A 26215-nucleotide genomic window follows, 5' to 3' on the forward strand; every position below is an offset into this window, starting at 1 on the left:
CCAGTCAGATCAACGGGAGCGCAGGTAGTGTGCATGATGTCATGCAAAGCTTTAACGCTGGCTGCCGCACAAGGCACCCCTGGGAACGGGAACAGCCGCACTGGGACATATTTACACCCACTGGGCCTAATCATATCCATAGCAGCCCGGAGCATTCACCTGCAGAGTCGGAGGAGCGGCCACCGGCGCAGAAATTCTGTACATCGGTACATTCGTTTTTTAGCCGGTACAGTCTGTTAAAAAAGGTACTGTACCGGCTAAATCGGTACAGTTGGAGGGTAGGAGACTCCAGCATCCCAGCTGCAATAAAAACACAAGCACTAGGACTTCGAAGAGATCAGGATGATGATGCCATAATATTGACAGCCCTCATCCTGAGCAGAAGTATGCTGAATTGGGGAAATGGGGGGGGGGGGGGGGGGGTAGGGGGTTAGGCACTAGTGGGGGGAACTTAGGGTTTAAACTGTGGGGAGGGAGTTAGGCACTTACAATGTGGGGTTATGGATAGGCTGAGGGGAGCCCTGCCTGGATTTTCCGTATTGGGATGTTGCATGTATACAGTACTATTTTTCTGGAAAAATAGGTTCAGGAACTCCAGGTCTGGGTGTGGATCAATTAAATAAAAAAAAAAACCCATATATAATATAGAAAGGGAGGGAGAGATAGATGTATATATTGTATTTAGAAAAAAAAGGCACTCACAGGTGACTTTAAAATAAAACTTATCTTATGAAAAGTAGATTTTCAGTTCATGATGATGTCATATTTAATTTGAGGTTCAGGAACTGAGTTCCTGCTGGTTCCTGCTGAAAAAAAACACTGCATGTATCCCTTTCAGATAGTAGTAGTAGTACGTTTATTTATAGGGCGCCGCAAAGTGTCCGCAGCGCCGTACATAGCAGATATGCACAGTATCGCAGACGATACTGCGCATGCGCCGGAATATGTCTCCGCGGGCTGCTGCAAAAGCAGCTTATAGAGCGCAGTAAATAAAAAGCTACTGGGACCTGGATTTTCTGCATCATTGTGGCAGACCCCCCCTCTGCAGAGGTAAGAGCCGCTTACAGCTTGCAGTATACCACTACTAATAATAATAATGTTGCCACTGTAATACGAGGTTCAAGAGAAAAATGTTGAAGCATGTACATGATTATTCATTAATAATATTAAACAATTTTAAAAGGAAGAGACAAATATTTTTAAAAATCATTCAATGGCCAAAGTCAGAGCCAGACAATCAAAAATGTCAGGCAGGAGCAGGGTTGCCGACCCTCCCGGAATTTCCGGGAGTCTCCCGAAAATCGGGTCCCCCTCCCGGCCCCCCGGAAGGGTGGGCAACCTTCCCGAATTCAGGGGAGACCCCCGCTGTCCCCCGGATCGCGGCATTAAAATGCCGCAATCCTCAGGTCTCAGAGGAGGGGGCGGAGCTAAAATGTCACAATCACGTCATTTTAGCCCCACCCCCTCCACGGAGATTACTGAATTAGCTGGTTTACCAGCATGGGGCGGGGCCTAGTGATGTCACGCTTAAACCCCACCCCTGACCGGCTACTGAAACTCTCCTCTCCGGGCTTCTCCCGGAGAGGAGAATAAGAAAGTCGGCAACCCTGGGCAGGAGCTGATTGGCTGGTGGTTTATCACTCTCCATTTTAGCACTTTTGAAGCTTAGTGCATCTTGTCCTGTGTGTTTAGGCACCCTAGGCTGCTGTGAGACTTCAGGTTGGTGGACTTTGACCAAATTAAATTATGTATGGTCAAAGTGATGGGCATAACCAGTGCTAGTGGCCAGCCACACACCCTGTGCATGTGCTGGAATAGGGATGGCCATCGATTATTCAAAGTCATTGATGGTTTATGGCCAATGTCAAAGACTTTTGCCTTTGATGGGACACACACACACACAGATGGTTTCCGTCCATCGATGCCACAACAAAACCAATATTTTGCTGTTGTTGTTTTCCGTAGCATAGCTCAGTCCGCCTGCCCCACCTCGCCGGACACCTTCCAAGTACTGCCCCCATGTTTTGAATAGCCCACAGGCCAATCAGTAAAAAAAAGAATGACCATCGGTAGGTTAAAACATTCTTGGTCATCCATAGTTTAACAATATCGATGGCCAGTTGTACTTTTACCATCGATGGCAACCATCGATGTCAATGGCAACGATGGCCATCCCCCTACTTCTGGAACCCCAACCAACACATTTGCATATATAGTTCTGGTCTTTCCCGCATCCCGTCCCAGTAGTTTCCCGCGTCCCCAGCCGCACCATGTGACACGACACGGGCAGCGCTCCATTGCCAGCACTAGGAAGGGTGGCGGGGCGTGGCACAAAAACGTGTCCATCGCAGGATCCAATGACCAGCGCCCCCGCCGCTGCTGGTCTCCAAGGTAAAGGGAGACGCCGCGCTTTCAGATGCATGGTCCTCCCGGTCCCGCCCCTCGCCCTCGAAAGTCCCTGCCCATCGTTGTGACGTCACCTTGGACCCTGTGGGTCGGTGAGCGGCGTCCTGGCTGCACACAGCGGGCAGAGCTTGGCCTGCTCGCTGTACTTGGGGGAAGGCTCTGTGCCGCCCCAGTTCTCGACAGCCCAATGGAGCTGCGCAGCGCCGGCATTCCGATGGAGGCGAGAGAAGGGGCGCCCTCGCTGCCCGGCGAGGGGGACGACTACGAGACCTTGCCTGACGGGGTATCCCCGCTGACGCACATGGCAGCCGGAGCTGTGGCGGGGATCCTGGAGCACTCGGTCATGTATCCGGTGGACTCTGTCAAGGTGAGATGCAATGAGGGGGCGGGGGCGTGCGGTGACAGGTGGGTATGGCTGTGCATCGGAGCATCGTGGCTGCAGCAGGGCATGTGTATGGGGTGTATATATACTGCACACACAGGCAGGTGTGTGTATTGTATACTGTACATGCAGGGAAGGTGTGTATGTATACTATACATGCAGTGCAGGTGTGTGTGGTGTGTATATTTTGTACACTGGAAACGATGTTATTTTTGCATTATTAGTATATCTCCTGAGGTGTAAAGCTTGCCATACACCGCTGCAAAGACCTTGGTCATGCCGTGTCCCTTTACATGGGATTTCTACCCAGGTCCTGACCTGGGTAGAACACGGCTAGGACCTGGGTGGAGGGCAGTGTAAACGGGTATGCCGGGTCATCCGACCGGCTCCCGTTTACATCAATGGGGACATCCAACCTGTTGACCACAGGTTGGACAGGGAGGCACACACCGCCTCCGCTGCTTTCTGCTGTACTCTGCAGACAGCAGCGGAGGAGGTGAATGGATGCCCGTGTGCGGCATCCATTCACCTCCCGGATGAGGGCTGGGGGGGTGCATGGGGGTTGGGGGCAGCTCAGCAGATTACCTTTAGTGCTGGGCTTGCCCCAGCACAGCGGTCCGGGGCCTGGCGGTGGCGATCAGCCCTTGGAGATTATGTCACCTCCAAGCGGCGGCTCAGGAACCGCCTGCACTGGGTGGGCAGTTGCGCCGGTGTAAAAGGTAACAAAAGCCAGGTTGAAGCTGGGTCCAAGACCCAGGTGTGACCCGGCATCTTGGTGTAAAAGGGTTATACTTGATTGCCGCAATTGCATAGAATGTGACCATTTCACATGTATACTGCCCTAGTCTATGGGCACCTTAGACTGCCCTGATGTGCCAACATCACTGTGAGAGATGTTCCAAATATCTGTTAAATGCCAGTGTTGCTCACATTTGTTATATAAATTCAATAAAGAAAATGTTACGTTAAAAGATTTTACTTCCTATTTAAGGTTACATTACAGGTCATTATGATGAATAAAAATGTTTGCTTTCCAATTTTGACAAATTCACTTGGCATTCAAAGGGTTAACTCCCCATTGCTGCTATATAAAGTAGGGATACCCTATGCACTTTAATAGGATAAAGTGGGCAGGTATGGGATGTATGCAGGTTGCACATATGAGAGATATGCACTTGAACATGCTGTCAAAGGACCAGAGCAGAGATGTGTTCTGGGAGATGGTACAGAGGGGTGATGTCTATGGGTACTGGATGACTGCCCGACAGTCAGTATACCGACATCGGACTCTCAGGGGTTATTCTCCCTTGTGGGTGGTCCATGACCCCCATAAAGAGAGAATAGAACCTGTGGCAAGCGAAACGAGCCACCGAGCCCGCAGCTTGGCACTCTGTTGGGGCACTGGCAGTCGTGAGTCCGGTTGTTGGGCAGTCATACCACAGCCGATGTGTACAGTATTTTACTGTAGTTGAGGTATTCAGTCAGCAGCAGGACAGCAGCATTTTATCTCCTGGGTTTGGAGCTATTACCATATATACTCAAGTATAAGCCTACTTTTTCAGAACATTTTTTATGCTGAAAAAGCCCCCCTCGGCTTATACTCGAGTGAGGGTCCCACTTGAGTCAATAAGTTTTCCCAGTTTTTTTGTTGTAAAATTAGGTGCCTTGGCTTATATTCGGGTCGACTTATACTCGAGTATATACGGTAAATTACTGCAGGCTGTAAATGCATAGGGTGTACATAAAAGCACATTTCTGATGCACACAAGGGGGTTGCCAATAGAAATCGGACTTCAAAAGTTTTGGAAAAGAAGTATACCAAACCAACTTGGTTGTAAGATGGACCTATTTTGGGGTGTAGGCATGGATATACAAGTCTATAAAGCAAAGTAATCAAGGCACCGTAATAGTCCAGGGTTTAGAGATATGCCTGCTTGTGCACAGGTCATGTTATTAAACTGACTGAGATGCTAATTGTCACCTCTGCCCATGCATGGATATGCTTAACTTGGACTGTTTAGGGTGCCTTGCGGACTGTATTTGGGAACCAGTGCTGTAAGGTTGTTTTTTTTTTCTCAATGTCATTCCCATGTATACAAAGAGGATGTTTCGAAACCCTGGCAGGAAGAACTGGAGGAGTAAGAAGGGGAAATGTGCGTGTTGCATTGTCACAGTGTTAGGATTCCGTAATAACTCTAATCTCCAGTTTTGTAATTCATTTTAATCCCGTTGTTTAGCTCTCCTACTACAGTAACTTGTATATGTCATTGGACACCTTGGTTGTAAAGCCGTATGCAGGCCCTGATGAACATCTCATCAGTAGAGGCAGGTACGTGTTTGCTACACAGGGCAGGTGAAACGTGTTCTTTGTGGCGATTGCAGCACTGCGTGTTGTAAATATGGAGCATTTGCACTATTTTACAGATGGCTTGTACTGGACTCCCATTATGCATTGGATAGATTTGGCATGGCCTCCTATTGGTGTGTTCTAGTAATTCCTTATTTTCAACCATTTGCAGTGGTCTTACCATAATAACTCTACATCTGCGCCCTGTAACATCCTGCTATGATAAATCCTCCTGCAGTCCTGTACTGTTGGTACAGCAGCCGGCGTTTGTAGGTAATGGGTCACAGTCCTACCTGGAAGCTGCCTATACTCCCTCCCATTTTTCCTGCTGATCTTTGTCCTTGTCATTCTTTTTACTCGTTTTCTCCATTTCTTATGTAACATCACAATGCTGCACTTACACAACAAGGCTATGCAGAGTAATCTTGATAAACAGGATCATTTACTTTCTAGGATTGTGAATTCCTGTATGTCTTCTAAATTACTGTAACTCTCAATAGAGTCTCTGCAATTGGCTCTCCGGCACACACCCTCTCCTCACCCACTTATGCTGCTTTCAGACCGCATCTCTGGCTTTGACCCTGTATTTGGAAACGTTTCCAAAAACGGGTCTGCCAGATAAAACCCCTTTCACACCGCAGCACTTAAACGGTATATTACCGTTTAAGTGCCGATTTTTTGACACTGGCAGACCCGTTTTTGGAAACTTTCCAAATACAGGGTCAAAGCCAGTGCAGCCTTCAGCCCTCCCCTCCGTGCAGCTCCCCCCCCCCTCGCGCGTGTCGACCGAGAGCGTGTCGACGCCCCCCGCGCATGTCGGCGCCCCCCCCCCCCCACCGTGTCGACTTACCCCGTGCCGGTACCTCCATTGTGGATCCCGGCACTGCAGCTCAGTATGCTCGGAAAGCACTTATGAAAAAAGTGTCTTCCAGAAAATGGCTGCCCCATAGAAAACCCAGTTTAAAAAAACTGTCTTTCGTATGGGATCAGCCATTTTCTGAAAGACACTTTTTTCATAAGTGCTTTCTGAGCATACTGAGCTGCAGTGCCGGGAACCACAACGGAGATACCGGCACGGGGTAAGTCGACACGCGCGGGGGGCGTCGACACGCGCGCGGGGGGGGGGGCTCCAGTGCTGTGAATACTTAATGAGCGCTCATTAAGTACTCCCTGTGCTGAATTTAGGACCCAGCTCATTGGCTGGGTCCTAAATACCGTTTCAGAACCGATTTTGAGCCTAAAATACCGGTTCTGAAACGGGTAGGACCCTGCATTTTAACCGGTTAGAAAAAACGTTTTTTTCTAACCGGTTAAGTGGTCCTGCACCTTTCAGACCGCACACATTACCGTTTTAAAACGGTAAAAAAACGGCAATATACCGTTTTTAAAGTGCGGTCTGAAAGGGGCATTACAGATCCTTAAAGATCCCCAGTAACACTGACTACTTGCAGAGACTTGGGGGGGGGGGGGGGTGTCCATACACACTGGGTGATTTAGCCCAGCGTGTATGGACAACGATGAGGGGGGAAAATCGCAGAGCACTCATCGCTGCCACCGTACACAGGGCGGCTTTTGAGCTGAAAGCAGCTCAAACGAGTGAACTAAACTGCTCTCAGCTCAAAATTGCCCAGTGTGTATGGGCCTTTAATGCAGTGTTCCCCCCCCATTCATCTAGGGGACACATCTGCACATAGGGGTTAGTGAGGGTTCAGGAGCCAACACTTAACTATTACACAGCACCAGTTTTTTTAAGGTCTCTTAAGCGATTATGGTTTATTAGATCTACAGTCAAAAGGTCGACATTATTTTTAAAACTAAATTGGCATCTATGTTAGCATAGGTTGACAAGGACACAGTGTAACTGTAAAGAGTCGCACACTATTATAATCAACTACCCTACCGTTTTTCATAAATACCCCTTTCACACCAGCCTAATTACCCTGGTTGGGCCCGGGAACCACCCGCGGCTAGCGCTTGTTTGTAAGGTTCCCAGGAAAATTTGCCGGGATTTGAACTCTGCTATGGAGCAGGGTTGTTCCCTGGTTCGACTCTGGGTCCTTGCCGGTGTGTAAGGGGTAGGTGTAACCTGGGTTGCCGGTCCTCGGTGTGGGTGGTTGGGCTGAGGATCCACACAAGCGGCGGGCGCAGATGACAGGACAGGTGGTGGATGAAGATGAAGCAGTTCTCCGGCGCCCTCACTGCAGCCGGAGAGCTGTGTCATCTGTGCCCGCCACCTGTGTGGATTCCTAGCCTGACCACCCGCACCGAGGACCAGCAACCCGGGGTGAGTACTGTCTACTGTACTACCTCCGCCGCCATTCTACCTCCTCCCCACACCAGAAAATGCAGGGACTTTTCTGGTGTGAAAGGGGCTAACCCGGGAATGCCCTGGCATGATGCCTGGGCCGAATTCCCAGGTGGGTCCCTGCATTTTCTGGTGTGAAAGGGGTATAAGTGATGGAGGAGATGCAGAAAAAACAGTCTGTGTTTTGTTTCACCACAAAGACAGATACATTATTGATAACTATTATTTGAAAACCCAATAGGCTGAAGCGGACTCCCCTGCTTGTTTCTTGTTTAAGGTGTTTTTTTTGTGGTTGTTTATATTGTAATAGTAGGAAGACGTAACGCCCCCCTCTCCCTAATATAGTTTCTCTTAGTTATGTTACCACCTGCATTACAAGATGGGTGGTTGGAACATAGCTTTGCTGAGTGTGTACAGTGGTCGCGTGCGACGCTAGTGATGTATTTCCAGTTGTGCTTTGTGTAAGGCAAACTGGACAGCAAGCTTTGTCGGACCGATTTTGATGTCGCCTTGAACAGTGGCATCAAGGTTGTACTAGTGCGGGCATGGCCAACTTGTCTGTCCTGCTGTTGAGGAACTACAATTCCCAGCATGCCCTGCCATTAAGTAATGTTAACTGGAAGGGTATGCTGGCATGTGTAGTTTTACATTAGCTGGAGAACCACAGCTTGGCCGAGCCTGTTCTGTTGTACGCAGGAACAATGATATATTGCATGGGACAAATGATGTGATCTAGTGTTAAGTCAACGGCAAGGTTGCTGTGTGCACGTGCATGCTCAATTTGTCTAGTTCTGGGCTCTAGGGAATTTCAGTAAAATTGGTACAATTGACGGCCCTCCAGTGTGTACCCAGCTTAAGACACAAATGAAGCCATATATACATGTGTCCTTGTCAGGGCCGGTGTAAGGCTTCTCAGCACCCTAGTTTTTGGTTTTATAGGTAGACTTGGTGGCGCCCCCACCCCCAGATCCCATCGCCCTAGGCAGCTGCCTAATGATGGAGCTGGCCCTGGTCCTTATACACCAGCCTCTATCCTTCATACGGTGCAAGTGAGTTGCCAAGTCTCAAATGTATCTTAATTGTAATGTGATGTGACAAAATCGCTTTAGGAGAATTCACAAATGAATTAGATAAACAACACTTGTATATCTACTGTGGGGTATGGATCATTGGGTAGACAGCATGTTGGTGGACATGCAAGAGGGTCGACAGGGTTATTAGGTCGGCACAAGCATTAGGTCGACATGGGGAAGGTTTTTTGTTTCGACAGTCGTCATTGACACTGAAATGTAGCGCTGTGCTCGCCATGCTTCAGGCACAGTGTCTCGCTACGCTTGCCACACTATTTTGTTCTCCCATAATGCCCTAGTGCAGGGGTGGGGAACCTTTTGAGGTCCGGTGGCCATTTGCATTGAGGCATAATGTCTCGGGGGCCATTTAAAAAAAAAAAAAAAAAACACACAAAAAAAACGCCCTTACAAATCATCCTGCGGCAGCCGTCCCCCGCTCAGGCGGCTGCCGCAGGTTACGAGTCTCCGGTCTGTGTGTTCCGGCAGCTGTGCAGGGAGTCTCATACAGGGGAAATCTCGCGAGAGGTCAGTAGCTCTCACAAAATTTCGCCTGTACTTGACTCGCTGTACAGCCGTCGGGCCACAAAGACCGGCTTCGGGGGCCGTATATGTCATCTAGTCGGGGGTGCTGCATGTCCAATGGGATGACGCAGAACAGCAGCATGCACTTAAAGCACGGCGGGCAATTATGCATCTTGCTGTTAACTGATTCGTGAGTGCAGTCACTGGGTACACATCTATTATTGTGTACCCAGCATAAAGTGAAAATTGGTGCAAAAATATGCTCTGCTGCATCTCATGTGGTCTGGCGCACCAAGGAGGATCTGTAGCGGGTGCTACAATAAGGTAAAATTACACTGTTGGCGCAGTACACCCATTGTACTGGCAAACATCTGTGCTGGGCCAGTACACGTTACTTAGGGCCAGATGTATCAAGCTTCAAAAAGTGATAAAGTGGAGAGAGATAAATAACCAGCCAATCGGCTCCTACCTGTCATTTTCAAGCCCAGTCTATATTGCAGTTAGGAGCTGGTTGTTTATCACTCTTCATTTTATCATTTGTTGAAGCTTGATACATCTGGCCCTAATATTCCCCTTGATGTGTTGTAGTGCTCTAAACATCTAGGCAAGCAGTCAGCACCTAGATGCTGGTGTGTGTGTGTGTGTGTGTGTGTGTGTGTGTGTGTGTGTGTGTATAGTATCAGCTGTAAGTTGGTGATAACAAATGTGCTACAATGTAATAGGTCTGTGTGCGCGGCAGGTGCTGACTTGGCAGCAATCCCGCGCTTTGTGTATTTGGGGATAAATCACCGGACACCAGCAGATACGTTGGTCACATTGTAGGGTAGTCTCCGATTTCTGGGATTGCTGCTCTCCAGTGTGTTACAGGCATCATTCCAGTAAGCAGCCATACAGAATGCCAGCTCTTACGAGATCCCCGAACTTCCAGCCGCAGACTGTCACCACCCTGCAATGTAGAGTATTTCCAGGATTGCAGTCCAGATTAGTTTACAGTGAAACATGTTTAAAATGAATGAGTCTTGGCAAGTGCCTCTGACTATGGTTAGATCTACTTGCAGCCAGTTCATAAAACGGTGTATGCAGTAGATAAAGGGCTTATCGGCTTCTCAAAGCTGTATTTTGTTTTTTAGAAGTACCTACTGTAGATATCAGTGTGCTCTTGTTTCATTCTCCACCCTAACTATGAATTGAGCTGAAAGTGCTGTGTCACTGCTGGTCTGTGCTGATGTGGGCAAGGCAGTGATATCTGTGTGGGGCAGGTTGTTGGCACCTGAGCTGGGATGCTACTGCCTGCTCTTTTAAAACTCTGCAGCTAGTCCCTTTCATGGGTTGCACAGGAGTTTAGGGTTTTCTGGGACACACGTGCGCATAATAGCGCGCAATCTAAGGATATTAATCGTCACTTGGAAGATGGTCCATGAGCATATAACACTACTGCTGCAATCCAGGAGACTTTAAAGATCCCTAATATTTGACAGCTGGGGGGATATTATTTCCATAGAACACTTTTTTTTTTTTTCTTAATAACAGTGTAGAGTTATACCCCTTTCAGACATACGGCAAAATCCCTGGTTTTTGCACATTAACGCGCATCAACCCGGGATTTTGGTATGTCTGAAAGGGTCAACCCGGGTGTTAAACACCCAGTTCTCCGACCCTTCCTTTTACCTGGGTTGAGGACCCGGGATTTAAGACCCGGGTTGACCCTTTCAGACATAAGAAAAAAAAACAGGTTTTTCAGTAAATTACTGGGTAGATCTGCTTCACCCGGTAATTTGCTGCTGTGTGAATGTGCAAGAGAGTAGGTGGGAAGGGTCTGCACGAAAGATTGGAAATGAGGTCTGGGGGAAGATAGAAAGATTGGGAATAACCTGACTTTAATATTCAATAATTTGTAACTAACATCACCATCAAGACTATGCACTAAGCAGTGGCCTGAAGACACGTGATGGTCAGTGGTGCACCCCCGAGTAGAGATAAGTTCAATTATAAACAAAAAGAAAAAAAGAAACTCGGGTGGGGTGCACTCCTAATCCCCAATCTAAATAGCTAAGCTGCTCGAAAAAGATTTTTTTATATTATTTTATTTTTTAGTTTTTTTGGATGCCAAGTGAAAAAATATAAATAAAAAGAAAAAGAGGTTTTTTTACTAGAAAATTATTTTACAAAATTCCTTTCTATATTGACATTTAAATGTGATTAAATCAATAAATCTAATACTGCACAAGAATTTTGGTATCGTTGTTATTTTGTAGATATATTTATTTAATATTGTTATTTTCTTATGAATAATTTATAAATATCCAAAATATATATATCTTTATTTGCGAATATTTTATAAAGTAATAACTATAGGGCTGGATCAAAGGAAGGTGCAATGGGTTCACATGTGTGTATCGCTACATGTGATCCACATCAGCACCAACACTATGAAAATAATGTGACTTTATTTCAGATTGGTGCAATAATCCTTACATGTGTACCCCTATAAGAAATCCACATAAGCACCAATGCTATATAAGGCTGACCTTCATAAATCCTTAATGCCTATACCATTTGGCATTATATTTGTGTTCTCAATTGTGATGAGACAAGGATTATAATCATAAGTCAGCAAAAGTAAGACATAATTCAAATAAAGTATATACACATTATTTACATTTATATTTATACAATAATTCCCTTCATAAATTGACTGATTGCTGTGAATGGACTAATCAATTAGCTGGATGATATGCACATATAAATTTTAGCGCACTAGCCCAATAATACTTATAGACACAACTGCTGCAAATAATGAAGCTAAAGTGTCACAATCTTGTCCACAAAAACCTCACTCAGAAATAAATAGAGCAATTAATGTATCCTGAATGTGATTGCTCCTATATATCCATCTATCCACAATCAATGCCGGACCAGAATCAAAAACACCAAGATAAATTGCCCTAGATAGACTATACATTAATTGTGTCTCCCTGATTTTGACTGAGGCACCATACAGGCACTCTGGAACGCTGGACAGGTGTAATTAATGGTTTTGTATAAACGCAGCTATCAGCTGAGTCCGCTTCTCAGCGGAGTAACCAGTCCCTGTATGCATTCACACACATTTGCACTAGAGTGCGGTTAATGAGACAAGTGAACATCAGAAGCATAAATATGTTATGGATTCGATACAATGTTAACGGTAACCATATTATCCAAAGAATCCTATCACAGTTACAAAACAGTCAAATTATCCAATTAGCGATTTTAAATTAAATGAAGGGAAAAAGGAAAAGATAAGAAATAGAGGAGACCGAAACCCGTAGCTAAGGCTATGCCAGCACAACCAGCGCGCGGCTGCCTTGCAGGGAAAGGTCTCTATTACCAGCCCTGGATCTCTCGGATGCAGGGACGCCCGGAGCGCTTGTCTGATACTGAAGCTCCCGCCTGGAAGCCGCTCCTGCGTCTCCGTCAGGACGTTGTGAATGTGTGCAGGCTGCACCCGGGAACATGACCCATGTCCAATGTCAAAATGCAGGGTAATTCCCGGGTAGTATGTCTAAAAGGGGTATAAAATGTAGTTATAAAGCAAACTAGTAGCTACTAATGCACATTATTCCCCCAGCCAATGCGAAAGTAAAAGAAAAAATCCTGAATCCATTTTCTCCCTCAACCACATGGTAGAACAGTAAGGAGTCTGTTTTGTTTTGTTAGGGAGAGCTGCAGCAGCGTGCCAGCACATGACCGGCATTTGGGATATTCCGTTAAAAGTATGATAAACTTATAGATTATTTATAGTTCCACACGCAAAATAGTTCTCACAATCATGCATAGGGGGACAAAACTTTTTTTTTCCCTTTCCTCAAGTTTATGTAACAGCCTGTAGTATATGGCCAATACAGACATGGAGACCTTAACTTCCTGGTTATGTAAGGTGTTGGTCAGAGAGTATGAGGAAGGAGCTGCTGCAATATTACCATAGGGGGTGATTTGCATAAGTAGATGTGGCCATTAAAACAGAATGAATTGCTTACTACAGCCCTAGGTGTGTATATGTAATGCCCAGCAACACTTCTATAACATTGCATTTTGTCCACCCATTAACCATATAATAAAGGTGCAGGAAAAGCTGCATTTGGTAATTAGCAGGAGGTGCGTGGTTCCCTCAGCACTCGATAGCCAGGTAATACATGGATGCGTCGGTGTAGTACCGATGCAAAAAACGAATTCTGCATCAAACTTATTTTATCTGACTTTTTTGTCTGTGTGTAAAGGGAATATTTGCAGTTCATGGTGTAAGGGTACGCCTGGTATTGGTCATTGATTTATATCCTATTAATGTTTGACCAGTGAGCTCTGCCAGCTGATTCTGTCAGGGTGCCATCCTTTTGGTCTCTTCACAAACCCATCTGTCCTCCCAGTGCTCTGCTGTCGCTGTGGTTATATAACCTCTCTATCCCCTAGGGGTGAGTGTAATAAGCTAATTACAGGCAGAGGCCTGCAGGTCTGACCCGATGGTGAACAATGGATGTAAATGTAAAGAATTTATTTTGTATGCTGGTACAGGGACAGTGCCCTATATTTGCTTTTTGTAATGTAAATACCAAGAGATCAATGTATAGGACTACAGAGGTGTTTTGAAACTTTGGGTCACCAGAATGTTGGTCGACATGGAGATTCTTAAAACATTTTTGTGCCAACAGGCACATGCCTTACCATCCACTAGGGTGTGGTGGGAGAATAACATAGTGTGCCTAACGCATCGAGGCACCGTTCCCAAAGCATGGCAAGCACAGCACTACGTTTCAGTGTCCATGGCGACATTCGGGACAAAAAAATTGGGGAAAACCCCATTTTGACCCTGTCTACCAACATGCTGGTGACCTAATGATCCACACCCTTCAAGACCACCTAGCTGGTGCACAGGTGCAGTCATTACTAACTCTCGTTTTTAAACATGTGCTGCATTCATTCCTAACTGACACATTCTACAGATCCACAGGTAGTCTGGAAAACATGAACTGTTGGTAGATGTTGAGGACCGGTTTGGCCACCCCTGGCCTACCTCCTGTGATGGTGCTGCTAAGCCTGCTTGCAGTGCTCCCTCCCATACACCACACCCAGTTTGTCAGAACTTAAAGATCCAGAGAGCTTTATGCTGATCCAGTACAGGACCTGCGGCCCTTTGCATTTCTCCCGGCTGTGAGTCATTGTCAGACATGCGGTAGTGATGTGTGCAGCCATCTATGTAGTCCCTGCGCTGCTGGCTGTGCAAGTGTATGCTTACTAACCAGTGCTGGCAATGTGTACAGCTGCAGTCTGTGTAGGCACAATTCATGAAGTTACAGAGCAGGTTGTTTGTAGTGTGATATTTTTTTTTTATATATATATATATATATACATACAGATACAGATGTTGGGGACAATATGCTGCAAGATACTTTAGTCAGAAGTGGCCATCATTTGCAAAGCAAGACAAACAGCAAGTTTCAATGCTCTGCATGGTTAAACCTCACCAGAGAATGTATACTGTATATAGATGAGATGTGGTAAAAGATGTCCTAACAAAAAGGGAAAGAATTCTTTGCAGTGACACTGATTTTAAACCTTTCTGGATATGGAGAGTGGGTGCTGTGGAGGTAGGAGCAGATTGGAGAATTTGGGCTAAATACTGTCACAGCTCAAAGTGAACATACATTGCAGAAGCCATCAGTTTGATGGGCTTTTAACTAGTTTATGTGTGTCTATCTTAGCTAGGAAATGGAGACTAGTTGCATGTTTTAGGCACGTGCATATGTCACGTCTGCTGCCACAAGCCGACCCATCCGCTGGTGACTGCTTTGCACACCTGTTTCTACCCAGTTTATTTAATCACGGTTTCTAATTGTAAAGCTCAACAGAATATGCTGCGCTATATAAGAAACTGTAAATAAATAATTGTATATTATGCTATGTAGTCTGAGGCCTCCAGCATATATTTTGTGCTCTCTTCGGTTTCTGAGGAGCAACTGCTCCCTGTCATATACTGCATTCCATTTTTCAGCGATGGTTTTTCTTAAGAGTTGCTGCAATGCTGTCACTGTGCTGCTAGTGCAGGCATGTCCAAACTGTGGCCCTCCAGATGTTGTGAAACTACAAGTGCCATCATGCCTTGCCAGAGTCTTAGCACTCCCTAATAGCAAAACCTGTGGCAAGGCATGATGGGACTTGCCACAGTTTTGCTATTAGGGAGTGCTAAGACTGACAAGGCATGATGGGACTTGTAGTTTTTACAAAAGCTGGAGGGCCGTAGTTTGGACATGCATGTGCTAGTGAGATGTAGCCTCTGTCCTCGGAGAGGCTGTGTACAGTATGTAGCTATTGCCTCAGACTGAGACTTCTTTTCCCGTCTTTCTTTCAGACCAGAATGCAAAGCTTGCAGCCAGACCCCAATGCCCAGTACCGGGGTGTCATGGAAGCTCTGAGGAAGATGGTACGGACCGAGGGGTTGATGACTCCTCTGAGAGGGATCAACGTGACGATGCTCGGTGCTGGCCCAGCACATGCCCTGTACTTTGCTTGCTATGAGAAAATGAAGACCACTATAGGGGGAATGATTCACCATGCTGGCAACAGTCATGTGGCAAATGGTAATCCCATCTTGTTGAGTAATCCATATAACAGACCAGCAGTTCCCAAGCGCTTCACTAAGAAACACTTGAAGTGCGTCCGATTGCTGATTAGGGGAATTTTCCGGCCCCCTCGTGAGGTGCCTGGTGAACTACTCCTATATAAAACTTGTTAATTAATCTGTTTGCTGGCAGATAGCCCTTTGGCTGCAATGTACATGTCTCCATCATATGAAATCTATTGTCTGCCCCATCAGGGGTTTCCTCTGCTATATTAGTGCAGGAGTGCCGACGTGTTCTTGGCGATCATGCATAAGCACTGCACATGGTAAATCGCCTGTCTTATATCCTTTTGCTAAATGTGAAATAGGCATGCTTCCTATGGTGTAAGCCTTGTGTTCTGTTCTGTCCCCTCTCAGGTCTACCACAGGAGCTTAGAATGTAAGCATACCTCCCAACATGACCCGCTCCAGGAGGGACACATTGCTCTGTTTCTGGACTTCCCTTAATTAATGATTGCCATCACCTGTGTTGAAGCACCTTTCTTATCAATTAACCTGTGTGAAAAAGGTGATAGCAGTCATACATTGAGGGAAGTCCAGGAGCAGAGCATTGTGTCCCTCCTGGAGAGGGTCATGTTGGGAGGTATGTGTAAGCACAGGTGTCATGTCATTCCAATGCTTTCCACAGGTGTGCCACAACATGCACCATGTTCTAAATATGGTACAGCCGCTAAACCTAATACTAACACTGATGAATGCACATTCCAATGTAGGTATTAATATATCACAAGTGTTATTGTAATTGAACTCCGGAAATTGCTGCATGGTCCAAAAGAGGATCTAAAATAAAAATAATGGAAGATATTCATAAAGATGCAGCAATAGCATACAATACAGAGAGATGCAGCGAATAATGGAACCGCACAACTCTGTTTGCCACAGAAAGACCAAACATAGAAGTTTACTATGAGAAATTGGATAGACAAAAATAACCTCTAAAACTATACGAACTGTATTCAGCATAGCACCGCCCCGGTCTCTTGGCTTATGCAGTGGTTCATTATATTCAATGCATTAATTTATATTATATATTGCAAAATATATTTGTTTTATTTAAAAAAAAAAAAAAGTGCAGTGCAGGAGCCTTGAGCAATGCCATTTCCCATCTAGGTTACTTGTTGTTGACTAACTCTTCGTTTATCTTTAGGGATTGCGGGAAGTCTTGCGACTGTGCTGCATGACGCTGTTATGAACCCAGCAGAAGGTACTTATATTTTTTCATTGATTTTAATTTTGAATTGTAATCGGAGAATGTTCTTGTTAACAGACGGTCACTTTAAGGAACATCGCTGAACAGCTTCATGACTGGGAGAATGCCAGGGACAGATAGTTTAGATTTTGTGCTCCAAATGTATTTGTGTATATAAAGCCACTATTACTAAGCTAAATAAAGATACTGGAAATTCATAGTACAATCTGGCTATTGTTCTCAGGAGAAGGTAATAAGGTATAACTGGTAATGAGCATCATCGGGTGATTGGTTTGCAGTCTCCTAGGCGGTAATGTGGGGCTTCCGTGCCAGTATGACTGACATTCTATACCTTTATTGAGCATCCTTTTTTAGCATGATCAAAGAGCTTTGTTCATTTGTGAGGGATACGGTCAGTAGGTTGACGAGCAGCATTAGGTTGACAGTCAAAAGGTCAACATGGGACTCTTCAGGTTTTTTTGTGCCGACAGGCGGTATTTCATGCCTTATCACTAGGGTGTGGAGAGAGAATAAAATAGTGTGCCCGAAGCAAGCGCGGCGAGCCATGCGAGTGGACGTGGTGCTACGTTATGGTGTCCATGTCAACATTCGAGTAAAAACATGTGACACGCCCCATGTCGACCTTTTGTCTGTTGACCTAATGCTTGTGTCGACATAACCCCATAATAATGTTGACCTTCAATCATGTTGATTTTTCAGTGGTCGACTGAATGCTTGTCTATCCTACGATCCGTACCCATTTGTGAAGTAATCCTAACATGGAACAGTGCAAATCAACTTCCATTTCAGTCCAGGTTTTAAGGATATCCATACTTTAGTCCACATGGCTAAATCAAATGGTCTGAGGTGCTTGAATATCCTTTAAACCCTGTAATTCCTGTTGTCTTTTCTCCATTAATCTGAACACTGACTCTGTCCTCACCAGTGGTCAAGCAACGAATGCAGATGTACAACTCCCCCTACAAGAGCATGATGCACTGCATCCAGGTGATCAGTAGGACAGAAGGAGTGGGGGCTTTCTATCGCAGTTACACCACCCAGCTGCTGATGAACATCCCGTTCCAGGCCATTCATTTCATAACCTACGAGTTCACTCAGGAGCAGCTGAACCCGAGGCGGCAGTACCACCCAGGTTCTCACATAGTATCAGGCGCCATCGCGGGAGCCGTGGCAGCTGCAGCCACAACTCCGTTGGACGTCTGCAAAACTCTATTGAACACGCAGGAGAACATGGCCCTCAGCTCTGTAAACATCAGCGGACACCTCTCGGGCATGGCCAATGCCATCAGGACGGTCTACCAACTGGGAGGCATGGCGGGCTACTTCAAGGGAGTGCAAGCGCGGGTCATTTATCAGATGCCTTCCACAGCCATTGCCTGGTCCGTGTATGAATTCTTCAAGTACTTTCTTACCAAACCCAATGATTAGTCTGTATCAACTTAACGAATGTGGTGGCGCAGGGTCCGAAGTGTGTATGCTCAGGTTTGTCCGCTGTCTAAAGAGCACACTTGGAAATCCTTGAGCAGAGCAGTTCCTTAAGGTTGCAGTCTCGCCAAAGACCTTTAACTTGCCTTTTTACAATCATTAATTTATTTTTAATCTCCACCAGAAGAAGAGAAAAATCTATTTATATCTGAAATTCCAATTAATCATTCCTTTTGACCAAAACACGTTGGCACAGTGTGTGCTGCCTCTCCCGAACACCTCTACAATCCGGAGTGTCTTCAGCTTATCTTTGGGTGATGTCCTATTTACTTGTGACCAGCAATGCTGGTGTGTAGTTTTGCTGTACCAGCATATAGCTATATAGATATATATTGTATGGAGAGATTTATAGGACCCGCTGCCCACAAGTGGTCATATATTATATTTATTTTTTTATGCTATTTTAACAAATTAAAAAAATATATATATATCTGAGTCTACGCACAAGTCACAAATGTTATTTTTAGGTAATATAATATTATTGGAATGCTTCTGAGGGTTTTTTTTACGTGTTTTAGGGATATGAAACCAGATCTTATAGTTGTATTCATTATATTTGTATGTTGGTAATAAATTTCTGCTGCAGGAATGGTTTATCATGCGATTTTGGGGGGTGGGGGGGTGATTTATTAAACTTTCCAAATGGAGATATTGCCCAAATCAGTATCTAGCTAATACTGTGGTCCTCAAGTACCCCCAGAGGTCATGTTTTCTGGATTTCTGCTTGTGGGATAATTACTGACCTAGTAAAAATAGATCAATGGTCTTGTGCATGACATCCTTAACCCCATCAGTGGTGTGGGTTGTTTTTTTTAAGGTAGCGCTCCCCACTGGGTTAGTGTTGTAGGGGGCGCGTAATCTAAACAAAAACCACCATGCTGTGTCTAGGGTCTGGGCAGTGCCGCTGAACCCTGTCAGTCGCTGTCCGGCCCCCGGCGTGTCCATATCCAGCGCCGCAGGGGGTGTGAGGAGGTGCGGTGGAGGAGTGGAAGCCAGGCAGCGCTGAAGGTAGCAGAGTACAGCAATTTAAATCAGCAGTGCTGCCCAGCACTAAACAGTGGCAATCCCAAGCATTTTCCGGGCTTACCAGTCTGGGCACCGAAGCACAGGCCGGAAAATTCTCAGGATTACCACTGAAGGGGTTAAACCATGACCTATTGGTAGCACTCAAGCATTAGGGTTGAGAACTCATGTTCTGTAAATAACTAGTATCTTGTTGCCGGTTGGGCAACTTCTTCATCCTCTCGACACAGGGCTTGACACATCCTCCCTAAAGATCTTTGTTTAAATTATTTGACTTCCTCCTACTGTAATTTTTGTGCCCCACTCCACATGTAATAATTTGTTACCCAAAGGAGGGGGGGGGGGCTGTGTAGTGGATAAGGCGTGGGTTAGCAGATGTGGGGCAGCACATTAAAGTGCTCTTCCTTTTGCCTTAACCCTTTATTTGGTCACATTGCCTTAGGACTTTAACAGAAAATGTTTTTCCTTGTGGCTGCAGTACTCCAGATTCGCCACCAGACTCAAAAGGTCGGACTGATGTTTCCAAATGGCCACAATGTCTGAATTTGGACAGGTTTGCAGCAAGACGACATAATAAAATTCCAGACTGTTGTAGCCATTTTTAACCATATCAATAAAGTGTGAATGACTGCATTTGAGAAGCTGTATGCAATTGACTGCTACAGAGATGGTGAGGTATTGTGTATGGTGCATATACAGCCCATCTAGGGGACCAGCTATACTATGTGTATAAAGTGAGGCCTACACGGTCTGCTGCAAATACATGTTATTTATGCAACAAGTAGACCTGGAACGAACTGTTTCAATTTATTCAGGTAAATGTCATGTGTGTCTTTGTAGTAAAGTTGTTTTATCAACTGGGGTATTGGTATCCAGAGGGAGTACTTGTTGTGATTTAGGTTTCTGTAATACACGTTGAGTATCCCTTATCCTTCGTTTCCAGAATGTAATCTATTTTTTTTTTTTTTGGCTAAAAGCACTACTGGGGACATGGTATGTAACTGGCACTACTGGGTACATGGTATGTATCTGGCACTACTGGGGACATGACATGTAACTGGCACTAAATATGTGCAAGAAAATGATTGATTGGCATTCACATTCAGTACCTGAGATAGTACACAAACTTTGTTTAATGTTTTGAAACCTTGTTTCATGCACAAATAAAATATATTTGTGTGTATTTCATGTGTTTGTGCAACATAAATGCAAGATGCCTATGAATACATCATTGAAATATAAAAATATTCCGAAATATGGAATAATCCATTATTCAAAATTCTTCTGGTACCGAGCATTTTGGATAAGGGATACTCAACCTGTACCAGACAGGGCAGCCATGTGATATTACACACCTAGCAAAAGCTGTATACTAAGGATCTCTAACCTATGTATTACAGTATAACCCTGGTAACAAAATAAAACACTTTATCCCTCTCAAAGTGTGTGTGGACTTCAGTTGAACTGTATGCACGCACACACACACACACACACACACACACACACTTATATTTTGCATCTGGGAAGTATTCACAGCGCTTCACTTTTTCAGGATGTTGCAGCCTTATACCAAAATGGGATAAATAACAAAATGTGGAATAAGTGAAGCGCTGTGAACACTTTCTGGATGCACTGTATGTATATTATAGGGGCACAGTCTTGCCTTTTTATATTAAAGCTGAATCAAATAAATGGAATTCTCCCATAAAGAATTCCTGAGATGGGGCGCATGGTATTTAAGGGACTAAAATTCCAAAGTGGTTGGACATACTGAGCTAAAACTTTGCAGGGGTGCGTAGAACTGTCACTCAGTGCTTCATGCAAATTTTAGGGGGAAACTTTTTTTTTTTCTCCCCTCTCACTTCCTGTTCGGTAAAATGTACACATTTCTGCAGTAGTCTATGGAGGATTTTTGTGTGTATATGTATAATATATATATTCTAAAAATGTGTGTATATGTACATATTCTCGCTATTACACACTTTTGTTTGTGGCACCTAAACGTCTTATCTAATACCAGTTCCATTCATTACAGATTAGTGTTTTGGCAGAATAGTGTCAGACTGCATTTATTGTAGTACTGCTGCCACCTGCTGGTGAATGCACAAATACTACATTGGCAACAAGTGTTCCCAAACTTCTTTTGAATCCTGGTGCCCTAACCTCCTTTTTTTTTTTTAAGTGACTGATAAATGTATACGTAATTGAGTGCGTTGACTTTGATTAATGTTTTACATGCTCAGAATGTAAACCATAAACCGCGTCCTGGCTGTATGGCAGTCACTGACCTGTTCAGCTCCCCCTGTAGCCTAGCCTTTATGATGGCATGCTACAAATGTTGACATTCTGGTGATGGCAACCCAATGACTACCATGATTTTGTCTATGAACAAAATGAATCAGAATTTGTATTTGTTCTGAAGGTTTACCATACAGATGTATGATCTTTGTATCAACATCGCTTTTTTTTCCTTTAATCCCTTTGATGCGATTCAAAGCCAATATTTAGTATGTATGTCCCATTTATTGTGCAAATTCAAAGGCAATCCTTGTCCTGTGTGGTCTCTCTAATGGAGTAATCTGTCCATTACCAATACCGTACATGTTTTGATGTCTGGTCAGACATGTCGAGAGGCCGATTGGTACCCAGCAGAAGACACACACACACACACACTTTGCCCATCCTAATTAGCAGGCTTTCCAATCCCCTTAGAGGATCATTCTGATCACTGAGCGAAGCCATAAAAATATATAATGTGTAAAAGAAACCATGGACATATTCTGGTTCCCTCATATGCTGCCATGACCGCAATAGAACCAGATTCCAACTGATTCCGCAAACCTGTTCAGAATTGGTGAGGTGGTGTTAAAGTGCCCCATTATGACTCTCCTATTTGGTTTATGGGTGAGGGTTATAAACAACCCATTGGCCTTCCTTCAGTGATATGTAGCATGGCAGTCTGGCATCCTGGTGTACCTGGTAGATGGCGCATCTGCAGGAACTGCAATATCTCCAGCTCCCATATGTCTGGAACATCCCTATTTCCCTAATCCTAACAATAAGCAGTGGGTACAGGCAAGTCAGACATGCAAATTTATAGCCCACCCAGATTTGATGTCTGGTCAGACATGTCAAGAAGCTGATTGGTTCCCAGCAGAAGATCCCTTGCCTTATTTATGAAAGGGTCATTTTGATACTTTTCGCTGGTATATTTTGCCCTTGAAATAAGATCTAGGTTTATTGGATGCAGTGAGCAATCCTGTGTGGATGGTCTGTCTGTAGTAAAGTTAAATGATCTGGATGTTTTCAGTTTAATACAGTCAGGTACAGCAGCTGCAGCGCCACCTACAGACTCAATGTAAATACCAAAACATTAACTTCGAGTGATTTCCATGAATCTTTTTATTAATGCGGAGTATGCAGCAGATTGGGCTGATAATTGTAGTGTGTGGCCACGACTGATCAGCAATGAGTGATCATGCTGAAATCATTCGATAGATCCAATTACTGGTCGGCTGCAACTGGCAGTGCATGTGCTGCTGCGGGCGACCGTGCGGTTTCCTAGTGAGCATTGTGCAAAATCGTTTCATAAGGAATCTACCGTATAGTTGTAGCAACAAACCTGCGTAACTTCTACACTTCATCCATAGCCCCAAACAGCCCAAATTGTGAGTGTTGCCACCCTCCCATCATGAATGACTCTCTAGTTTTTAGAACCTTAACTTTCACTTTCTATATTGGTCAATCAAACAATTGTTCTCCTTTGCGTATTCTATAATGTCAATGGATTGCTGGCGGTGGGTCCTGGCGCGTTTATGTACGTTGCACCATAGTATGACCTGGGAACTATCTATAGCTGAATAATGCAGGGCCGGTGTGTCACAGCCGTACAACTCCGATATTGTATACCCGTTCTTGTGCCTTGAGTGTGGAACAGTCATTTGTGTCTTCCCTTACAAAAAAAAAATGTGGGTGTGTACATACCGTAGGTTCTCTATATCGGTAGCCTTATTTTGAGAAAAAACCCTGCATAACTATCAATGTGCCTTGCTTATGTAATGTAATTATTGCACTGTATATGCTCCCAGTTCTTTATTGGACCACTTACCTAAAATGCAAGTTTCGATACTAAACTTATGTAGGATACACGCCAGAAAGATATGGCCTCATTTCCCCCAATTTTGATACAACATTGACCGATTTGCATGTAAATTGGGCATGTTTTAGTTCTGATCCAATGCGGGTCCCCGCTGGTGGTTTTGGAGATTCTACCTGCTGCAGTCTGGATTTGTAAAAGATCCCTTCAACTGGATACAGATCGTGATCGGATCGTATGCAGATTGTGTGCTCCAACAGAGCGTGCGACCATCGTACGATATTATCACGTTCCTGATCGTTCTGGTGTGTACCTAGCATTAGAAAGACCTAAAAATTAATGTAAATGATGATTTACACCATACGATTGTCAGCCCTTTAAAGTCTTCTGAAAAGGGGTAGGTTTATAAGAATGGCATATACAATGTGATCACAATGGCATACATGCAATTTTAATGGGATGTATTGGAGAGCAGTGGTTCTCCACCTCAGTCCTCAAGTAACCCCACACAGAATTGCAAGTGATATAAGTAACTTTACCTGTGAGTAATGAGTGCACCTGCTGAGTGACATGGGAAACATGAACTGTTGGGGGTACTTGAGGACTGAGGTTGAGAACCACTGTATTAGAGTATCTGCAGGGACAGCAACTCAGAAGGGAGCCCGTCCTTGCGTTGTGTTTTGAGTGCTGCCAGGGCTACGCATGTGTGGTCCCACTGACTGCACATGTGTGGCTGCCATTGCCAGGGGGTTCTGTATAATGAGTGCTCCTGTGCCCCTGAATAATAAAAAATGTTTTAATAATAAATGGGCCCCTGATGGTCTTTTAAATTTAAGGTGCAATGCTCCAGATTCAGTCCTGATTGCAGCTGTGCCACTGCCAAGTAAGTCTAGATGTACTCCGCGCTGCCATGATGTCAGTGTCCCTCCCAACTGTGGTTTTCAGCAGCACTCACCGAAAATACCAGGGTGCCGCCTACAAACACTGGCTGGCTGTCAATCAACTTGTGAAGGGCCAGCAATGGCTAGACATCACTGGCTTCATTTGTGGGGGGACCTGGCAGATGCACACAACGTACCGTGTGCATGTGCAATCTTATCGCTAATCGGCAGGGCTTCAAATGCGCATAGGTCTAAATCGTGCACAATACACACTCCAGGGCTGCTCAGGCTTCTGGCCTACTTTTCCCACTGATACTTCTGTAGCTTATGATGTGCCTCTGACGATGTCCTACAGCAGTGGTGGCCAACCTGTGGCTCTTGAGCCTCATGCGGCTCTCCCCCTTGTAAAGTGCGGCTCCTGCTCCCACTGCTACCCGCCGCCCACCGTCTGTCCCAGTCCCCCCTGCTGCCGGTTCCCTGAATCCCTTCTCCTTCTGAGGGGAGGAGAGCGCGGAACGCGCATCTCTCCTACCCCTTACTGTGCATCCTTGTGACTGGGCCGTCCACCAATCAGGAGCCGGCCAGCGAGCTTTGATTGGTGGGCGGCCCAGTCATAGGGAAGTGAGGGGGAAGCAGCACAATGGTGAGTGCTGCTGCTGGGAAATTTGCACTGTGGGGGCATACCTGGCACCGTGGGGGGCATATGTGTATCTGGCACTATTGGGGGCATATGTATATATGGCACTGCACTATTGGAGGCATATTTGTATCACACCCACCCAAGGGGTCAAAATAGACTACGCCCTTTTTTTGGCGCATGCGCCTTTGGCGCGCGCATGATGTCTGCTCTTTAGCTTGACTACCGATATTTTTCGGCTCTTTACCTCTGACCGGTTGGCCACCCCTGTCCTACAGGATTGGTTTACTGTTGTTCCCACTAATGCAGCTTAAATATCTATTAATTTAAAGTGTCCTATGCTATACACATAACTTGTGCTGTTCCGTGTAGCGCAGGCATGTCCAAACTATGGCCTTCCAGCTGATGTGAAACTACAAGTGCCATCATGCATTGCTACAGTTTTGCTATTATGTAAAGATTAAGTGGCAGACACCAGAGGTATCTGTCGCTTTAAGAAGCGCGGTCCTGCTCAGTAATTGAATAGTTTTGCTATTAGTGGATGCTAGCTGGTACTGTGGTAACAAGTGCCTTAACATGTAGCATGGTGTGTGGGTTTTTTAATTTTATATTTTGAAGTATGAGAACTTTGTTTAGGCAAAAAAGTCTGCACATTTCATCTGTGTAACAGATAGCATTACATTGCTGTGTTGTGCGGTACAATGTCTATACAACTGTGCACATGTAATATGTCTAGATTTTATTTTCTTTTATGGTCCACTTGTTTATAAATTGTGCCTGTTTCCTTCTCATTCATGTAGCTGGTGACTGATTTGTGTCCAATATGTATTCTATACAAATGTCTAAACAATGATGATCTATGTACAAACTTCTAATTCAGGAACATGCTGCTAATTTTGGGAACACTGAATCACTATAATAAAAACCCATTTCTGACGTTTTCAGACTGTCTTGGGAGTTTATTTTCTTTTCACTTAATTGATGACATTCTTTACCGTCACCATTTGTTGGGAGTGTAATGGTGCCTTTTGTCAACCTTACCATGTGTGTTTGTCTTGCAGGAGTTACATGTTAGTAATGGCCACAAGATGGCGCTGTAAGAATGTGAGGTGGTTTTATATATGTATTAGCATTTTATGTAGCCTGTCTATTTGTGCGCTGATGACTTACTTGTGTATTCACAAAAGTTTCAGTTT

The 26215-nt window shown here is 44.9% G+C and overlaps 1 protein-coding gene across 2 annotated transcripts; it reads left to right on the forward strand.

Annotated features, from left to right (window-relative positions):
- The first annotated feature begins 2277 nt into the window (after window positions 1-2277).
- LOC146075475 (mitoferrin-1-like) lies at window positions 2278-25959 on the forward strand. 2 transcript variants are annotated; one of them, XR_014473577.1, is made up of 5 exons: window positions 2278-2773; window positions 15418-15646; window positions 16835-16891; window positions 17823-25472; window positions 25558-25959. XR_014473577.1 is itself a non-coding variant. In XM_083184758.1 (4 exons), the coding sequence occupies exons 1-4, from the start codon at window positions 2417-2419 to the stop codon at window positions 18323-18325; spliced, it is 1146 nt and encodes a 381-aa protein (XP_083040884.1). In that variant the 5' UTR covers window positions 2278-2416; the 3' UTR covers window positions 18326-25959. The 2 variants fall into 2 exon arrangements, 1 of the variants encoding a protein (XP_083040884.1); XM_083184758.1 differs by having other exon boundaries at window positions 17823-25959.
- Window positions 25960-26215: the final 256 nt, after the last annotated feature.

Source organism: Crinia signifera, chromosome 4 (assembly GCF_055691185.1).
Source record: "Crinia signifera chromosome 4, ASM5569118v1, whole genome shotgun sequence".
NCBI classification, from domain to species: domain Eukaryota; kingdom Metazoa; phylum Chordata; class Amphibia; order Anura; family Myobatrachidae; genus Crinia; species Crinia signifera.